Here is an 18,550-nt window from a genome sequence, read left to right as displayed (position 1 = left end):
GCTGATTCGTCCGATAAGCTGTATTTCGCTTATCGCCACGTGAGCACCCCTCCAACCAAATTGTGCATTGTAAACAGACCCAGAAGCTAGCATCCTGGGCAAGCTATTGGTACCTGCCTACTTACCTAGGGAAGAACAGAGCCACGAGCTTCAAATATCACCATTATAAACGAAACATGGCACCTGGTAAGTTCATTTTTTGGAGGTATTGCCAGCTTTTGTACTGCTCGGCAATCCACTTCCGAATGCTAATGGCTTCGAAGCATCCCAATTCGAGCTGGCGCAACCGCCCAGCGACGCCATCTCCTCGCTGGCGTACGCTCCCAATTCTCCCACGAGGCTCCTGGTGTCATGCTGGGACAAGAAGATTTACCTCTACGACACGCATAGTGGAGATGAAGATGCTCCGGGAACCCTCCTCCAGACGATCGAGTTCCGCGCCCCCGTGCTCGATGTGACTTTCGGCGCGACAGACAATGAAGCCTATACGGCTTGCTTGGACCACTGCGTATACAGGTAAGGCAACTCCCCGGTGCTGTCAATGCTGCGCGACGAGGCTAAGCAACCGGGCACAGGGTCGATCTGGAATCAGGAGAGAAGCAAGTGGTAGCTCAACACACCGCTCCCGCGCGTTGCGTAGTGTACAGCACAGAGCACTGTATGTCACTTTCGATCCCAATCCATCATTGCTACATCTGACCAAGCTGGCAGCCCTCCTCATCTCCGCCTCTTGGGACCAAACCCTTCAAATCCATAACGCAAAGTCGCCATCCGACGACAATATCACCATCCATCTGCCCGGGAAGCCACACGCCCTGGCCGTCAGCCCCTCGAAGGTTGTCGTTGCCATGACCGCCCGCCTCGTCAACATCTACGACCTGAGCCAGATCCCCTCCCTCTTCTCCACGCCAGGGCCCCACGACATCAAACCCTGGCAGCAGCGCGAGTCTTCTCTCAAGTTCCTCACCCGCGCCGTTTCTTGCATGCCCAACGATGCCGGCTACGCCACCAGCAGCATCGAGGGCCGTGTTGCCGTTGAGTGGTTCGAGGACTCGGCTGAGTCCCAGGCCCGCAAATATGCCTTCAAGTGCCATCGCCAAGCCGCCCCGGACGGCGAGGGCGACATCGTCTACCCGGTCAATGCCATGGCTTTCCACCCTGTCTACGGCACGTTTGCTTCAGGCGGCGGTGACGGAACTGTTGCCCTCTGGGACGCCGAAGCCAAGCGTAGGATGAAGCAGTACCAGAAGTTCCCGGACAGCGTTGCGGCCCTGGCTTTCTCCAAAGATGGCAAATACCTTGCCATTGGTGTCTGCCCAGGTTTCGAGACCGGTATGGAGGACTACAGTGCTGAAGGCAAGGCAAGCATCTTCATCCGTGAACTTGGTGAAACGGAGGCCAAAGGCAAGGGCGCGAAATGAATTGATTACCCACACACTTGGGAAGCCATGATGGGAACTCTTGAAAATATGCGGGCGCATGGCGTTTGAGGTGGGTTCCATACACAAGCAATTCGATTTGACGGACCAGGAGTGTTACGGAAAAGCCTAGCATGTAATATATCAGATGATACTCTTGTACTGAGTGAGAAGCCAGCTGTCGATATCCGTCGCAGTCTTCATCAAGTGAATTCTCCCAAAATCCGGGTCTTTACCATGAGGGTGTCAAATTTACAACCTTTGATCGACAATCATGCCCCTTTCTTCCCCACACATACCACTTGACGAACCCCAAAACGTTATCTCGACATGCGACTACTATCTACGCGGGCAAGTTGCACCCATTCTCTCCGCACCTCCGAAACATTGGAAGAGCCCCTGCTGGCCTTGGCCTCAACTCTTCCAATGCTCCAACTCTAGTGATCGATCCTCCGTTTCGTCCATGCAACGATGCGGTTAATGAGCCCGAGGCCATTTGTGATTCGCCATATGTGTACATTCCTACAACATTCGTAGAGCTATAATGGGTTTTGCGGACATGCCTATTGTTTCTTTCCAGCGTGGCTTGGCTACTGGCTGTGCTTCGTCGCGCGACAGTGCTGCCGAAGTCCGTAAAGTCTGTACTGTCTTCGGGCCAGGCCGGCGCATCATTGCCGATACTCCCTCTGCTGTCGTTGAGTCGGCCCGTCTCCGAATATCCTGGCGACGTGCTCGAGGCCCAAAGTCGAAACTTACTATAAGGGTATGTCTGGAAGGCCTCTGAATCTGCCGTCCCCTGTCTGGAGGAGCTCCTCCAAAGCAGACCATTTCCACAGCCTGTATCTTCAGCAAGCATCAACGAATCTGCGTACGAACCACCAAAACTGTATGTAGGACTTCTAAACCGGCGTACCCTGTCGTGGGTTCGCAAAGAGGGCAGGACAAGTGGCTCCCGAACGTCGTTATCCGTCGTGCTCTTTTCAACAGAAGGGAGGACGTGGTGGTATGATTGCCCGGCACGATCTGAAGCTATTGGAGCGTTGTTTGGCACATTGAATCCTTCTGGTTGTTCCTGTTTCTTGCTGTCCGGGTCCAGATCAGGGTCTATAATGAAGCTTTCGCGAACTCCCGTTCTCTTCTTGATTTTGCGGGTGATGGTGGGTTTTGGGCCAAACGAGACGGAAAGAGGGCCAATGCCTGGTAGGGGAGGCGATCTTCTTCGTCGCTTGACGCTGTGCTGGCTGCCAGAGAGAAAGGTCTCGTCCTTGGCGAAACCATCCCTGATGTTCTTTCGAAGAGAAAGGTTCCGAGTGGCTGGGATCGCCAAGGCTTTGTGGTTCTCGAGCTTCATCTTTTCAACTCGCGTTGTGGAGGGTCTTCCGCGCTGTCTTTTAATGGGACTCAGTACTTGGGGAGAAAATAGAGAGCGGTGCATGCCGAATTTCCTGTCTTCGGGAATATCCCACGCTAACAAGGTCGTCAGAACTGCCCAAATACGTAGACGCATCCTGCTCACCTTCGTTCCGGTCGAATCGGCTGTTTGATTGAGATTCGCGCGTAATATTGGAGTGACAATTGGATGGAAGAGTGCCACTTTCCCGTTGAGATGATGCATTTCTCAACGTCGGCCCCTTGGCTGCGGTCACCAGAAGGGAGGAATGTCTTGGTGATTCGACTTCGCGTAGTGGCAAATAGAGAATCGGAGAGGGCTCTTCCGACTTCACAGAAATTCCGGCATATACTGCTGGGTTTGCTTCATTGGGAGTGTTTGAAGACCCTCTTTTGTCTGGATGCCGCCTTTCAGCCGCAATCACTCCGCTGTAGTTGACCTCGTGTACCGCGGTGGTCGTTGGGATGGAAGGCAGTTGCTGCTGCCAGTAGGTCCCATAGGTCATATCAAAATTTTCCGGGGCTGAGGGAGAAAAGCCATGGTTTCGAACTCTAGTCTAGCGGTCAGACAATCCCGGCGCCAAGAGTGCCAGACTCACAGCGGCGCTTGCGAGCAAGAACGTGTTGGTTCGGTTTTGTCATGATTGGGATCTTCCGTACCAAGCTCATTCGGCTGGTTGATATTATCCATAACCGGCATCGCCCGAGGTATCGATATATCGATGGATTTATGCCAGTGCATTTTTGAGCATGTTCCGATAGTATCCGCCCTCTGTTTTTGGAACTCGGGTGACATTGTTCCCGAGCCGGACTTGTGGGTTGTTGTGAGTTGTAGTGTTTGATGTTTGTCCTCCGTCAGAGATGCTCCTGGAATGGGATGTTAGTTAGCAGGGTGACACCAGAATGCCTGAAACAAAGACCATTGGAGTCAGTGATTCAATGAGGGAGTAATTCGTTCTCTTGAAATGGCTAAAAAACGAGTGAAATTTTAGGAGGATAGACGAGCCGCCTAAGATGCCTGGTATGTTTGGGGAAAGAACTTCTCGCAGCAACTGCTAGGGGTCAATTGTTGGCACCCACACATCTTCTCGTAGCTTCCCTATCCTACTAGGGTCATCTGAACCGCTCACATTTACAGCATGTGAACAATAACCCATTACGCCTTCTATATCACGAGTCAGGCTGTGCTATTAGGATTCATTTCGGTATTGAAGTATGGCTAGGTGGTTGACACATCCTCTGAGCGTTCAGACTAGCCTACTCGATAGCAATCTCTGAAATTACATTTTTGTACTTTCAGGTCGACCCTTTTCTAGCAATTCTTTCTCATTGCCACATCACAGCAAGTAGACACTAGTTAAGGCCCATGTGAGACCTCAAAGTTACAGAGACCTATGGTGTTATAAGCCGCAGCAAGCCACCGATGGCAGTCGGCCGTGCGACCTTATTGGAACAAAGCAGCCAGCATGATGGGATGTAGATCAGGCCGTGTGGTGATTGGCCTTGCCAAAGTTTTGCACATGTGCCGCTGGAAAAAAGCGTATCATCTCCATCGACAACGCTACCCCGTTACAGCTTCGACAAGTGCCATGCATCAGGGACAAATAAACCGTAGCGATTCAGATTGAGATTATAATATTACACTAAGCAGCATCGATGAAAAGAGGGTTTCACAAGCCTGTCCAGCGACAAGGCTTAAAAGTCCGTAGGCTGCCACCTTTTCCGCTGAGTCCTTACTCGCCAGTTCTACTGTCCCCCCTCTCTGGGTGCGATTGCCTTGGGCTCGGGAACGTAGTCGAAGGTTCCTCCCATGTTCAACAACCACACTTCACCGGGATTCGACGGCACCTTGTCTCCCCACAAGAAGTTGTGGGGGAAGCCCATGTCGAACGGAACGGCCCCCTCGATCTCCTTGATATCCTCATCGGTCAGATTCAAGGCAAGTGCCTCGATATTCTGCTTCAGGTGATTGAGAGTGCGACCGCCAACTATGGGAAAGACGTACGGTGCCTTTTGCATGACGTACGCCAGAGCAACACTGGTAATGATGGTGTTCTTGTTGTTGGCAATCTTCTCCAACACCTGACTGATCTTGATCTGTGCTTCACTTGCTTGGACTTTGCGGCCCTCTTGGGAATTACGTTGCTCCTCCGTCTTGAAGGCCCCGCCCCCAAGAGAACCCCAGGGTGCCAAGCCCATACCCTCGGACTTGGTCATCGGGATAATCTCTCGTTCGAAGTCTCGCGAAGCAGCAGACCACCGGCCTTGATAGACTGAGAATTGGCGAAGTCCATGGTTTCTGGCGTACTCATTTGCTTTGCTGCTTGCTAGTCAGCAACCGACCAGCCAGACAGTTCATCTCAAGGCGCTTGCGTACCTCACAATCCACGCTGGAGTGTCACTGATCCCAAGGTACAGAACTTTGCCGGCAATGACGAGATTGTTCAAAGACTGCATCATTTCCGGAACGGACGTGGAGTAGTCCCACCAGTGCACGTAAAGCTAGCCTAAATTAGCGACGTCACTTGGCTAAGACGACGTAAAGTTGCCCACCAGGTCAATGTAATTCGTCTGCAACTTGCGCAGGCTGGCCTCGACAGAGACATGCAAGCTTTTGGATCCGTTGCCGGTGAAATTGGCCATGATGTTGGGTGCGTTGGGACCAGCCTGGAAGTTGGTGGTATACTTGGTCGCGATAACTACACGGAGTCAGAGAAATTGGGTTGGGCGATAGCAACACTAACCCATCTGGTCGCGAACACCTCTCTTCTTCATCCATTCGCCGATCCAGGCTTCAGACTCTTCAAATTGGTAGTTGTTGGCGGTATCGATGAAGTTGCCACCCTGCTCATAGAAGAAATCGAGAATCTCTCCAACGGTCTTCTGATCGCAAGTTCCCATGTACCCCTTCCTGACGCATGCATTAGCAGAGAAAGCGAAAGACATAATCTCTCGCCAGAGGCAGCTCACCAGGCATCGCCAAAGTTCATGGCACCCAGGCACAATGGGCTTACTCGGACAGAGGCTGTAGGGGAAAGAATGCGGTAACGAGCTAGAGGGCTCTTGGGGGGAGCCGCCATAGGTAGGGCCGACATGCTGATGACAAGAGATTTGCTGTTCTAAGAAGAACTCTTTTTTCAAGGATCGGGTGTATAGGTTGGTATGAGCGAGTGTAATTTGATTGACGAACAAATTTGGAGGTGAAGGTGACTTCAGATTTTGCAAAAGTGTCAAGGCGGAAGGCGAAGTGCAACTGATATCGGCCACTCCTTCCTTCTTCACTAGATGAATTCCGGACTAGGCCAGGCACGATGAGGACGACAGGCGTCACCTCCATTGGCAGTAAAGTCCGCATGTCTGTTTGCTGATGACATCATACCTACAGTTATCAGTCATCGAGTTTCACCAGCTCTAAACCCTCTTGGGTATATGTACATCAAGAATTGGCCCCAGGACCAGCCTTTTGAGTCTGTGACGATCCAGCCCAATGCCACGCATCGAGACACCGATGGACCTAAACTAATCGCCGGGTTTAACTCCGAGTAAGGCCGTTGCCATTCGCGGGGTACAACAACAGGGTGGTCAAACTTCCAGCCGTGTTGCCAGATCTAGTAAATCAACCGAATCTTGCCTGGCTGGGCTGGGTCATGGGCATACAGAGTAATCATTCGAAATATGGTTATTGAGTTAACCAAGCCATTTCGCAAATTAAAACCAACATTAGCCATAGTACTTGTTGACGGAGAAAGAAAAAAACCAGACAATGCAACAAGGGCACATAATCTCACTCGATGTGTTGGAGAAACTGTGATAGAACTATTAATTGCCCAACAGAGCGAGGCCATTTGCAGATATCGTATCAGTGAGTAAACTGTTGTTCGCCCACGCAAGTGTGGAGATTTGGTTGTTGAGTTGATGACTCATCACTGAAACGGAGCGGGTCATACTAAATCCATCCGACGTCTAGTTTCTTACGACGACCGGGTCATTGGCGGGCAAAAGCGACCGCGCATCAACGACCCGAGGTGGTACGATAAGAATTGTAGCTTTGACAGGGTCCTTCAACTTTTTGACCTAGGCCGTCCCAACGGCTCATTGGCACGCCCCTCCGACATCAGGATAACCGGCCCAAACCAATTGATCCTTTTTTCTTCGAAATGATCCGGTAGTCGACTCGAGAACGATCATGGCCATTGTAGAGCTCTCACAATGTCCTCTCCCGCCCCTGTCCCGTCAAAGGCTGCGATCCACGCGCTTCGAGGTCTTCTCTTCGGAACATCATGCTCTCTCGTACTACTCGCCGAGGAGCGTCGCCAGCGAATAAAGCTTGCTCGTTCCGCGGTCGAGAACGGCAGGAGATTGAAGTCTCTGAAAAGATACAGCACCAGCGGCGCCGCCGCCCTCGAGGCCCTCCAGGAAGAAGTCGCCACTGATACCAACTTCATTGGCTGGTCAACCCGGCCGCGAAGTCACTTTTCTTCCCACGAACAAGGCAGGCTATCATTTGATAGCTCGTACCTGCATAATGCCAATGACGCCGCTTCCGATGCACCACGACCAACGAGAACAGCGAGCGACCGGCCTGCCACACAAACTTCCTCGGGCCATACAGTAGCAACGCCAGGGCAACGTGGACGATCCGCCTCAGACGCTGTGAAGAGATGCAGCAATGATCCGTCATGGACCAGATTTCCATCACCGGCTCCCGCGATACAGGCCCTGCCCAGCGGACATGGCGTTCCAATGTTGGTGGAGAGTCGTAGAAATGCAGGACTTGTGAAAAAGCCCACCATTGCCGCGGCAGTGGAGCGCGTGGTGAGGGAACACCCCCACGTCGGAGGGCCCGGTGGACTGCAAGACCTGTTACTTGATCCGGTACAACAACTACAACGTAACCTCCACGCCCCGATCACTGCTCTAAATATTGTCAGCCGAGCGTACAAGTCTGTTGAAAGGTCGCAAGAGTTGCCTGGCTGGGTGTCAGACTTGACCTCGCTGCTGTCAACGGCTTGCCAGCAGGAAGGTGATGTCGATATCGCTGGGCAAATCATGGAGTTTGCGGTCATTCATGGGTCTATCAAAGAATGCAACATACTGGCCAGTCGTCTCATTGAGGTCGTTGAAGCACTGGTGTCTCGGGAGAGCTTGGAAGGACTCTCTGGCGAACACCTCTCCGACCGGCTACATCTGGCGGCAAGACTATACATGGGCAACGTTGATCTTCTGCCACCGGAACAGTCTACGCTGCGATTTGACTATGTTCGGATCGGAAAAGAACTTATCGGCCGTGCTCTTGAGGCACATTGTTCAATCGACGTTGTTCAACTCGTGCAACAAGTCAATGCTCGGAACCAGGATAAGCTTGGTACCACGGTCTGGTTCATGCTGCAGCTCGCCGAACATGGCCAGCATATTCTGGCCATCGATGCTTTTCTAAGAATTTTTGCGAAACTCGACCGTACCTCGGCGTATTCCAAGAGAATTTGTACCGGCATTGTCGAGTCGATCATCGCCTCTCGTGGTTACGAGTGCAGGGAGGTTTTACGGAGTATCAACCAGCTCAGGGAGCGCGACGGCTGGGACATGCCAAAACTGTGGTTGAGAGACCTGATATGGGTATTCTGGAATTCGACGCGCAATTTCGCGGGTACCATCCAGCTCTTCAACGACGCGCAGGAGAACCGCTTCTATGGGATTGAGAACACATACGATATCCAGTCTAGGATGGTGCGGATCTGTATTGAAGCCAACCAGACCGACACGGCTCAGCTGCACTTGGAAAACCTCGTTGCAACGTACTCGAAGGCCCGAGATGACGTCGAAATTCTCGGCGAGTTCACCCTGCAGAAGGCCGACAAAGGGGACTGGGCCGCAGTCCGCAACGACTTCGAAGCAATGAAGCCGATGCAAACCATTACCAGGCATAACCGAGAACACTTCAAGCGTGTTTTCGTAGCAACACTGCAAATATACGCAAAAAGTCACACGTGGGGCGAAGTGGAAATGTTCCTCGAAGCATACATCCTGGAGTTCGACCTACGTCTCGATCGTCATCTGGTTGCGTTCATCGCTGAAAGACACGCAAAATGTCGAGATGTGCAGGCGCTCAAGAGATGGCTGATCTTCTGCAAGGACGCAGGGTACACGGCGGATGGCAGTTTCTGGACCTCTATGTTGACAAGCTGCAAGAGGGACTGGAGATACGATACCCAACAGATACTGGATCTCTATCGCGCCATGGAGGGCGCCGGTTTTGATGCCGCCTTCCCTGGCCTTGAAGAGTGTGTCAAGAAACTCACGCTGACCAACACGGTCGAGCGGGCAAGACGAGTTCGGGTGGCGGCTTATATGGTAAGCCCTGCCAACGAGGCCTCTGCTTTTGATCGCATGAAGGTCGAAGCCCAGCTCGGCAACTGGAAGCGCGTGCTGGCCGTCTACAAACGCGCTGTGCACAACGGTATGGGACACACGAGTCGGTGTCTCAAGTTGGCCGTCAGAGCTACGGTTCACTTCGAGGGCTCCAAGAGCAGGCAAGCCATGTCCTTGTTAAGCAAGGCGCAAGCTGAAGGCTGCGATGTCAGAGATGCCATGTACCCGATTGTCTTCACACAGCTTGAGGAAATCGAAAAGGCCCATAAGGAGACTGTGGCGGGCCGTGAAGACGGCAGAGGACGGCCTTTTCCCTACATCAAGGCCATCTTCGACGATCTACGAGACAAACGGCTGCACATTGATGACGGCCTGTTTAATCGCGCGGCCCGGATCTGCCAGGCTTTGCGCAACTACCGGGAGATGATCACTTTCTGCATCATCGCAGCCGAGGTTAACGGCCGCAACGACCTCTGCTACAGCGTCCACAACTTCTCCAACCTCCTGACCGCCTATGTTCTTCGCCACGAGTACGATAAGGTGCGTTGGCTACTCGCTGAGCTCAAGAACCGCGAGTACCGCACCTCGAGGGAGTGCCGGCGCGCCCTGCACTGGGCGCTCAACTATCTCAAGCAGAGCTCGAGGGCCGCCAAGTCGGAAGAGTTGAAGAAGTCGGATCTAGAGATCATGGCGCTTATCCACGAGGCCCGCGTCACCGTCGGCGACGAGAACCGCGGGCAAAAGACCGAGGCGCGCGAGGTGCTCCTCCGCGTCATCTCCCAGAGCGGCGTCAAAACCAACGGCGCGGGCAAAGCCGCGAGTCTCGCGCCGGCTGTCCAGGCAGAGGAGCAGATATGGGACGCCGCGAGCGAGGAGGAGGACGATTTGTCCTCCTCTCCAGCCAGGATCGTCCGACGCGTCGGACTACGCACAGGAAAGTGCACTAAGGGGCTCAGCCCAGCAAAGACAGGGTTCCAGCCGGCCAAAGGAGCGTGGTCGTGGAGCTCAACCACTGTTAGATAAGATGGGAGTTCATACCAGACAAAAGTGTACAAATATGTGTGCATATAAATGTTAACTTAACAACGGCGACCATAGACAATAAATCAAACTGTACAACGTGCTACATGCCCCTAAGCAAAGGTAGCTTCATGTCACATGCTGCCGTCACGGGCTTCTCTTTACAGATGGCCATGGATGTGTCGCTCGCACCCTATGTTGCCTCTATATAGGCAACTAGGCAGGTAAGACCATGATGCAGTCTCGACTTTCTTAGCACCGCCAATCATACTATCCAGCTTCGTTACAGGGACCGACCTGTTGACACAAGGAGACGAGACTGGTTCAATCCAAACTGATATTTGCTCGGAGAAGGGTTGGAACCTACGCGCCCAGAGGCCAAGTCTCGTAGAGACAGGCTCGCCGGCTGCAAAGCCTGAGCGAAGCAACTTCAACAAATATGGTACACTTAGCTACTTCAGCGATCCCAGCCTGTAGAGCCCTATACCTCGGTAAGTCTTGCCCCCTTTTTCTTCTTCTCGCAAGTTACTCTCCCACAAAGGGCTCTCTTGATGTCAACTAGCCTTTATCTGATCACGTTTGGAACCTTACGTAGGCCTCCCTCCCCTCCTGAGACAAGGTATCCCTCACACACTCTTCCGCTTTCTAGCTAGCTCTGGCAACTCTTGTCGATTTCCCGTTTCGTGAACTGTGATAATAACGCCTCGGTCCCCGAAACTCGCCCGTCCTTGGTAAAATCATGATAGAAACAGTCATCACCAATCATGTCGGCAGCCAACCGCGCAATATATGCCGGAAAAAACGCCTAGGATTCATCGTCCGATCTTGCCGTCCCGGCGGTTTTCACTGACGGGGATATGCTGATGGCAATCTTCTTCGGCGTCGTCGTATTTGAACGATCGGCAAACGTTTTCTTTCTCCTGACCATGCTCGACGTCATCGATGCGTTCGAGCCTGCAGAACTGCTGTTTCTGCGTTTGTTTTGCATCAGTTTGCCAAGCTCATCGTCGTCGTCTTCTTCACGGCGCCTTTTTTCAGAGAGTCGTTCCGGGGGTGCGACTGAAGATGATTCACTGCTAGTGTCAGAGGCACCGTCTGTACCATCGCGCTTGTCATCGGAGGTCGGCAACATCTCGGGGTCCGCATTCTCGTCTACCTCTTCGTCTGAAGGATAATCGACCAATGGTTTTGAGGCTGGCGTTGACGCCGCTGAGCCGTTTGCCGGCTGCACCTTGTCAAAGGCTCTGCTTTCGGGACCATCTTCATCGTCTGACGTGTTAAAGTAGTCCTCCTCGGCTTGGTCAATGGCGATGTGTTCCGTTATCCTCTGGTTGGGATTGGCGGCTCGCCTAGCATGATCCTCTTCTGTTTCCGTGTAGAAGTCAATGGTGTGACCTTGCGTCTGATCAAAGACCACTATGATGTTCCGGAAGGTATCCATATAGCTTAAATCAACCAGTCGCTCCCGGTAGTTTTGGACGAGGAACTTGTTGATCTCTTTTCTATGCTCTTGTTGGGTGATGAATCCGAAGAACTCCACGCAAGCCGAGCTCAGCAGATTGTCCCGAGGCATGGACCGATACACCATGTCGAGAAGAGGCTCCAGAATGCCATGCTCCATCATGTGCTTGTCGTAAAAGTTGTCCTGCATGCCCGCCAAGTTGCGGAAGAATCGAATGGCAACTGGTAGTGCAAGTTAGTGGGGGAAATCATCAAGTCTTGTCATTCGTACTAACCGAGTCGTAGGTATTTTTCCGGGCAAGCGAAGAGCTGAGCGATTCGCCGCAGGAGATCCTGGTGTAGGACGAAAAACTTGCTGCGGTTCACATGCTGCCGGATAAAAAAGCACAGGATCTCAATGAGATATGTGAACATTGAGGCTTGCTGCACCGGGAAGGTCATGTCTGTACGACCTTGAAGGTCGATCAGTGGCCGGAAGAGCCGCTGTGCTGATGTCGAGTAAAATTGGGAAAGGAACAACTCGTGCTGAGGGTTCTCCGCTGCTTGTGGTCTTCGGCCAGAAAACTCCCCGTTCGCTTTTGCAAAAGCCTCCTGTGACTGAATCGGAGGTCCCTGGTCGAGGAGGACCTTCAGCGCATCCGAAATTTGTGACTTTACGCCAAGGTCGACTTCTACCAAGAGCAAGTCAATGAGCGAATCTGTCAAGGGTGGTTGGCCGTCGTGAAGCTGCCGGTAAATGGTGCCGCGAATCATGTGCGGATCATGGTCTATCAGAGATACCAGTACGTCGGTTGCGCCCACCCGAACACTCACGTCGGGATGACGGAGGCCAAAGTTGATGACCTGGAGAAGACCGTGACTGAGGAAGTTGTTATAGAGCGTCTGGCGAGCTTGAGGTTGGAGGTTCTTAGCGATGGCGCAGCATTGTTGGATGAAGAGGACGGCTTCCTTCTTCCGCATCTGATCCGGTTGGGTCGCCTTAAAAATGCTAAAGAGTTCGTTGAGGAATCCTCCATTTCCTTGCAAATGCTGAACAATGTCCACTTGATTGAAAAAGATCAGAGAATTGAGCACAGAAAAGGTCGGGTCGTCCAATATCCGTGCCAGGACGACATCCTTCAGGTATTGGAGTCGGTAGGTTTGGTGTATCTTCCTTCGGATGTTGTCGTCCTCGATCGGGACGACCTCTTTGTATCTTCCTTGATTGTCAAGCCAATGGCGGTGATTGGCTTTGTGACTCGGGAAGTCTGGATCGTATTCGAGGGCACCAACGACGCCGAGAACGCACTCGTCGGATACCACGTGCTCGATGAGTTGAGTATCGTTGAGAAGGATGACGGTCTTCATGATGTTGCACAAGCGATGCAGGTCGGGCAAGCTCTCAAGATCTTCGGCCATCTCAACCAAGGGAATCAGCTTGCGAATGTAGCCCTCTTGGGTGATACACTTGCAAAGTGCCTCTCGTCCGTTGACGGTCTGACTCATCATACGCATGCTGGTTTCGATCTCGGGTAGATTCCCTATCTCGGCGGGAGGGAGGCTGATTGCGCTGGGCATCTCCATGGCGAGATCGTCAGAGAGGCTATCGTCTGCGTCTGTAATGTTAGGTTGAGATGTCCGAGGCATGCCAACGGCGCGGGGCTTACCAGCGCCAGCCATTCCACCTTGAAATGTCTGCTGCACATTGTTGACAAATTTCCTGTTGTGATGCCGCAGTCAGCACCTGTCACCAGTGAGGGAGAGGAATATTGGTCCCTACCAGATCAAAGCACAGCCATCCGCCTCCTGGAAGGATAAAGCCATATCAATGCCATTACTAGGTTCCGTCCAGACAATCAGAGTCTCTGTGCCATAGGTCAGTCGGTCTGCGCCAGATACGGTAGCGACGCGCGACTTGCCTTGTTGCTTCTGAAACCCGTCCTCCTTACAGATTTTGGTTTCTAGTAGGAGCCGGTCGGGGTGGTCTTCGGATTCGACAATGACTCTGGGGTCTCGAGGTTGGCCTTCCTCCGTCTGGTGGATCACCCTGAGATTAGTATCGAACCGTCGAAGAGAAGAGCGTCATGGAGAGTAGGTGGACCAGCAAGACGAGGGGAGCATGCGCGCGGCAAGACGTACCTGCATGAAGGCAGCGGTGCAGAAGCCGGTGCCTCGGTCGAACCAGTCATTGTTGCGCAACTCATAGACCTTGACGCGTTTCTTGTCCGTCGCATGATGAGGCACGGGTTGTGCCATCATCAATGGTTCGGTGCCCCCCTCTGAGGTGAGGCGGGGGTAACTAAGGATATCGGGAGCGAGGTCGAGATGTTGTTGGAGTGAAAGCTCAGCGTCGGTCTGGCTGAGAATGGTGAGCGCCACTTTCCCGTCGGTCGGTCGCGCCTGGAATGGGGCGCGGCTCTCAAGCGAGACGTCGGTCGGGGACGAGAACTCGAGAGCTCGTCCGAGATGTGGTCGTCGTCGATGGTTTGTGGCAACGAGATGTGCCCGGGTGACGTAGGGACGAGATGATCAGGGAGCCATCAAAATGGGAGGGGGCGGTCGGGTCGCGCGATTGGCGGGCGCTGGGGAGGTTGAGCGACGCAAGGCGGCAACGTGAGGTGGTAGGAAGGATGCTTGCTGACGCGAAAGCGATAGCGGACTGCAGGCAGCGAATGATAAGCAACGCGCTTCGGAATATGAAAGTGGGCGAGTATGGACTCCGGGACGGATCGACTGCGGCGACGCGGCGCAATGATTTTGTGTTGCGTAGGATTACGGTTGATGATGAGATGGAAGAACTTTGAGGCTGTAGTCGGTCGGTCGGGTCGGTTGGTCGGACAGAGGAGGCGAACTGGGACTGTGGGCTGTGGACTGTGGACTGGTACGGGACTTGCCTGGGCTGGGACGGAAACTGCGCTGGCCGCTGCTGCTGGCACTTGGGGGGCAATCAATCCTGTCCAATGCGCGTGATTCCGTGGCAGTGGCAGTGGCAGGCCCAACCCAACTGCAGCACCACCGCACCTCCCACTCGCCGCTCTTTGGTTCGGTACCCGCACTGCACTAACCAGTTTTGGGACTGGCGCACCTACCACCATCGCATCCGCGACAAGCACTGGGGAGGGGAGGCTTGTGCTGCGTTAACGTGCGGCTACTCGCCTAATTCTCTCTTTTGGGCAGGCGCTCTCACCTGAGATATGTGCTTGGTGGACTCTGGCTGACTAACCACGAGGCAACCATCAAGTGCCGATCTACTTTGTCATCCCAAGGATTTGCGACTGCCAGCGTGCAGACAAGACTGAAGGCAATTAGAAACCTTAGATGGGAGGCACGCTGAGGACCCTGCATATGCTTCTTGCGCAATTTTTAGATTCTTTCTCATTCATTTGAAAAGTGGTATCTTGAGACGGCACGGTAAAATCAACCATATCCTTAAATTACACTTCAACCTCGTTGCTTCAAATGCGGCAATTAATTCCGGATCCCAAGGGGCTGGCGACCAAGACACATGTCGATGCCGAAGCAGAGCTAGAAACGACCGATTCTGCTTCCCCACACTGCATCTTGTCGCTGATCAACGCCCAAAACTTACGGACGTCTGGAACGGAGAGCTGGTACATGGTTGTAGACAGCATCCTTCATTGAGGAACCCGTCAGAAGTATTCGTGCCGATGTCGCAAAATCGGTAGATCAACATGCCACCGCCGCCCGTGAGCATCTTTAGACCTTCGAACATGGCATGACCTCCAAGCATGTTCCGGTAAACCACGGACGGTTGAGCTTTGTATCCGTGACACAGCAGCTACAGAAAAAGCATGTGTCATTCGGCAAAGCGGATGCGGAAACAAAAAACCCATACCCACGTTTAGCAATGATGCCCAGAGCATCAGATCAGAGACGACCCAGTTCTTGGTTCTCCCATGCAGATCCGTCCCAAGAGCCCGTGCCACATCACTGGGGGCTTCGGGATTCAAAACAGGGCTCTCCTGCTTGGGGATGTGAAGGTTAAAAGATGCAGGGATCCTGGCCCGGCCATCCCCACGATATCATTTTTTCCCTCCCCGCTTTCAACATCCTCATTTCTCTGCTCTCCATCTTGAATTCGGTCGCAAAAGGACCTTTTCATGACGGAAAAGGAGCAAACGTTGTTGCCGACACTCCACTTCAACCCGGCTGAGAGTCCATGGCCATCGGTAACCCCCCCCCCCGTACTGGTCGGAATCTGCAACGAGCCTCGGCCTAGCTTCCGCCCACCCGCAACCCTATGGGGTGAGATGGCATCTTTATGTGTCAGGCAAGTCATTAATTACGCAAGGTCCACGTCACCGCTGAACTAGCCTCATGAGCCGGCCTCAAGCAACAATCGATCGGCCAAGAAGACGCAGTTTGTTGTTTGTGGCCACGGACTAGGCAGATTTTGACAGTCGACAATGAGTCGACGGCTCGATCCCTGAAGCCTTGATCGGCAGCGTATGCCACCGTTTCACTATCACTGAGTCAACGAGGGCGAGTATTTACTGGCAGGTTACGGGGTTGGAGCACGCCAAGACGAGACAATGGCTGAGCTTACTCACCTCTTTGTGCAACGGCGCCGTCGAAGCCAAGCAAAGGCAACTGCACAGGACGAACTAGATCTGACGATGCCATCTACCCGTAATCGCTCTGGACCGATAATGACACGTCAAATGACTTTAAAGTGTCGAGTGTGGAAGCTGGAGGCCGGTCAGGGGGCTCGTCTTTGTCGAGGCTGTGGTGGGGAGCCCGTGGTGGCATGGAAGAACAAAGCATCAACAAATGGCTGGAGCTGTTTGTTTTGGGGTCTACCGACATTCCCGGATCAACATCCTTGATCGTGGCCGATTTTTCCGAGTCTGTTAGTTCTCGCACCCTGTTTTGAGATCGAGGCCCAGAGAGCAGACTGAGTATCGGTCTGCCCTGCCGACCTGAGACCGAAAAGCATCAACTGCCAGTTGTAACATGACCCATGGCCCATGAGAGTGAGGTTCGACTGCCACCAACTGCCACACTTGGACAGGGTTGCCTGCAGACCGACCAAGGATCCAGGAAAATAATGTGCACCGGCGTCGGAGTCTAGGGACCTCCATTTGAACCCTAGCAAGGGGGCCGCAAACCCGAACGGGCCGGAAGCTGCTGGCGAGGGCCGCGACGGAGAAGATCCTAGTTGGGGCGCGGCGCAGAATGAGCGAACCAGGGTCCTTGGCAGGATGATCATGGATGGCGCCTCAGCCCAACAACCTCAATGATGCAGATTTGCTGCCTTTGGATGGGGGGATATGAATGGGATGAGTTATCGCCGAAACTTTGAACCTAACATCTTATCTCTGCTGCCTTCTGGTGTCTAGGAAGTGATGCAACTTCATTCGTCTTTGGCGGATGGCGGTATGCATGTCAGATTTGCGATATCACCTCGTTACTCCCCTCAGACACCTACCGCCGGCGGCACGCGATGCGGCGTGCGAGTCTCAGGGTGACGTTGGTCGAAAAGATGGGTTACCATTGAATTCATGAGGCGTTTACCTCTTGCCTCGCTCTAAACAGCACCGCGAGGGCGATGTGAAACGGGACGTTGTCCCATGGCAGTGTTGTATAAGTGTGCAGATGTTTATAGATCATGAAGGGCACCCTTGCGTTAATCGGAACAGACCACACTTGAATTGGCTGAGACCGATCAAGAATGAGACACCCCTTGTGAGGCGTCACCTTTGGCGGCGTGGGAGTCGTGAGCTCACAGTTGCCAGCCCAGCCTTGCAGCAAGCCCATCAACGCCAGACCGAGGATTCAGGTGTTGCCAAGATGTACGGCTGTTTGACACAAGAGTCGTCTCTCGAAAGCCAGGTCCCTGGTAGTGCACAAACATGACTTATCGCCAACAGCTTCGTTCGGGATCACCCGTACCATAATCACAAGGCGAGCAAACCTGCAACATGAGGACAAGACGTGCCCAGAACGCCAGCCCTGGTACGTCGGGCTTGGGGGACCCGACCACAGCTGAAAGTCACAAAGCTGGCACTGAGCCGTGGCTTTTTTCATTGGAGCAAGGCGCCATCGTGGCCTGCAGGGATCGTAGAGATAAGGGAAAAGCAAAGAAGTGACCGGCGCCAACGATGCAACGGTAGTCTGCATAGTGACTTTTTTTTTTTAGCCCTAACCCCCAAAAATGACTGAGATAACAGCTCTCGTTACCATTCAGATTCAGCGCGGGACGCCCATGATGTGGCTTCCAACATCCACGACGAAATCAATATTCCCAGGACCGGACTGCCAGGGTCGAGATAACTAAGCTGTCAGAGCTTTCCCTATCCAAGATATTGCCCTGTAGTCAGCCCTGACACTGTCGAATTCAGGCGGCTGGGCCCAGGCCCCCAGTCCAGCTTGTTGTCCTCTTTCGGACCAAGCGACTGGGTCGAGCAAGGTATCAACATGCAAGCACCGCATGTGCGTCGGAACGCAGTCAATACAGATAAAGCACGAAGGTCGGGGGTTTTATTGCGTGTGCGGTGTGTGCGGTGTGGGCAAGTGTCCTACCGATTGCGGCAAACAAGCTGTGTGTGCCGCAGGCACCAGGATGCAGTAGCTGAGTAGGCAGATAGAATGAATGGGCCCGCCCGAAATGTGGTCTGGATAATATTGGCTCATCCCGATCGAGTGCAACGAGACAATCTCGGGAGACTTGAGGCTGTTTAAAGGGGTTTGCGTGACGCTCGCTTCGTGATTGTACGTACCGAGACGTGTGTAGATGACAGCTACATGATAGCATGCTCAAGACAAGTTGGACCGTCTGTTTGGCACTGGGAACCGAGTGACTGGGCTCCGGCCTTCAGAGACTGGATCATGAAAGCCTCGAGCTCAACTAGGCTCAGAATACACGGAGAGGATGAAGTAATCTCGTCCTCGCT

The 18,550-nt window shown here is 53.2% G+C and overlaps 5 protein-coding genes across 5 annotated transcripts; 2 read left to right on the top strand and 3 right to left on the bottom strand.

Moving 5' to 3' along the window:
* The first annotated feature begins 103 nt into the window (after positions 1 to 103).
* Positions 104 to 1,539, top strand: CDEST_05220 (Putative WD40/YVTN repeat-like-containing domain superfamily). Its single transcript, XM_062921379.1, has 4 exons — positions 104 to 186; positions 264 to 516; positions 576 to 658; positions 712 to 1,539. Exons 1-4 carry the CDS (start codon positions 177 to 179, stop codon positions 1,419 to 1,421), a joined length of 1,056 nt encoding a protein of 351 aa, XP_062777430.1. The 5' UTR covers positions 104 to 176; the 3' UTR covers positions 1,422 to 1,539.
* A 401-nt stretch (positions 1,540 to 1,940) lies between these two features.
* CDEST_05219 (uncharacterized protein) lies at positions 1,941 to 3,803 on the bottom strand (the record flags this gene model as incomplete). Its single annotated transcript, XM_062921378.1, has 3 exons — positions 2,935 to 3,803; positions 2,244 to 2,885; positions 1,941 to 2,173 (listed from the first exon to the last, which is right to left on the bottom strand). The coding sequence occupies exons 1-3, from the start codon at positions 3,311 to 3,313 to the stop codon at positions 1,941 to 1,943; spliced, it is 1,254 nt and encodes a 417-aa protein (XP_062777429.1). The 5' UTR covers positions 3,314 to 3,803.
* Positions 3,804 to 4,403: 600 nt separating this feature from the next.
* On the bottom strand, positions 4,404 to 6,648 carry CDEST_05218 (Putative NADP-dependent oxidoreductase domain-containing protein). Its single transcript, XM_062921377.1, has 5 exons — positions 5,778 to 6,648; positions 5,552 to 5,718; positions 5,361 to 5,506; positions 5,185 to 5,309; positions 4,404 to 5,127 (listed from the first exon to the last, which is right to left on the bottom strand). The coding sequence occupies exons 1-5, from the start codon at positions 5,900 to 5,902 to the stop codon at positions 4,554 to 4,556; spliced, it is 1,137 nt and encodes a 378-aa protein (XP_062777428.1). The 5' UTR covers positions 5,903 to 6,648; the 3' UTR covers positions 4,404 to 4,553.
* A 110-nt stretch (positions 6,649 to 6,758) lies between these two features.
* On the top strand, positions 6,759 to 10,199 carry CDEST_05217 (uncharacterized protein; the record flags this gene model as incomplete). Its single annotated transcript, XM_062921376.1, has 1 exon — positions 6,759 to 10,199. The coding sequence occupies exon 1, from the start codon at positions 7,017 to 7,019 to the stop codon at positions 10,197 to 10,199; it is 3,183 nt and encodes a 1,060-aa protein (XP_062777427.1). The 5' UTR covers positions 6,759 to 7,016.
* An 802-nt stretch (positions 10,200 to 11,001) lies between these two features.
* On the bottom strand, positions 11,002 to 13,892 carry CDEST_05216 (Putative serine/threonine-protein phosphatase 4 regulatory subunit 3-like, central; the record flags this gene model as incomplete). The annotated part of the gene is made up of 6 exons (XM_062921375.1): positions 11,002 to 11,879; positions 11,933 to 13,246; positions 13,304 to 13,356; positions 13,417 to 13,501; positions 13,556 to 13,670; positions 13,776 to 13,892. The coding sequence occupies 6 exons, from the start codon at positions 13,890 to 13,892 to the stop codon at positions 11,002 to 11,004; spliced, it is 2,562 nt and encodes an 853-aa protein (XP_062777426.1).
* Between the last annotated feature and the right edge of the window lie 4,658 nt (positions 13,893 to 18,550).

Source organism: Colletotrichum destructivum, chromosome 3 (assembly GCF_034447905.1).
Source record: "Colletotrichum destructivum chromosome 3, complete sequence".
Taxonomy (NCBI): domain Eukaryota; kingdom Fungi; phylum Ascomycota; class Sordariomycetes; order Glomerellales; family Glomerellaceae; genus Colletotrichum; species Colletotrichum destructivum.
The sequence above is the reverse complement of the archived record's forward strand: the minus strand, read 5'-3'. Positions and strand labels throughout refer to the sequence as shown.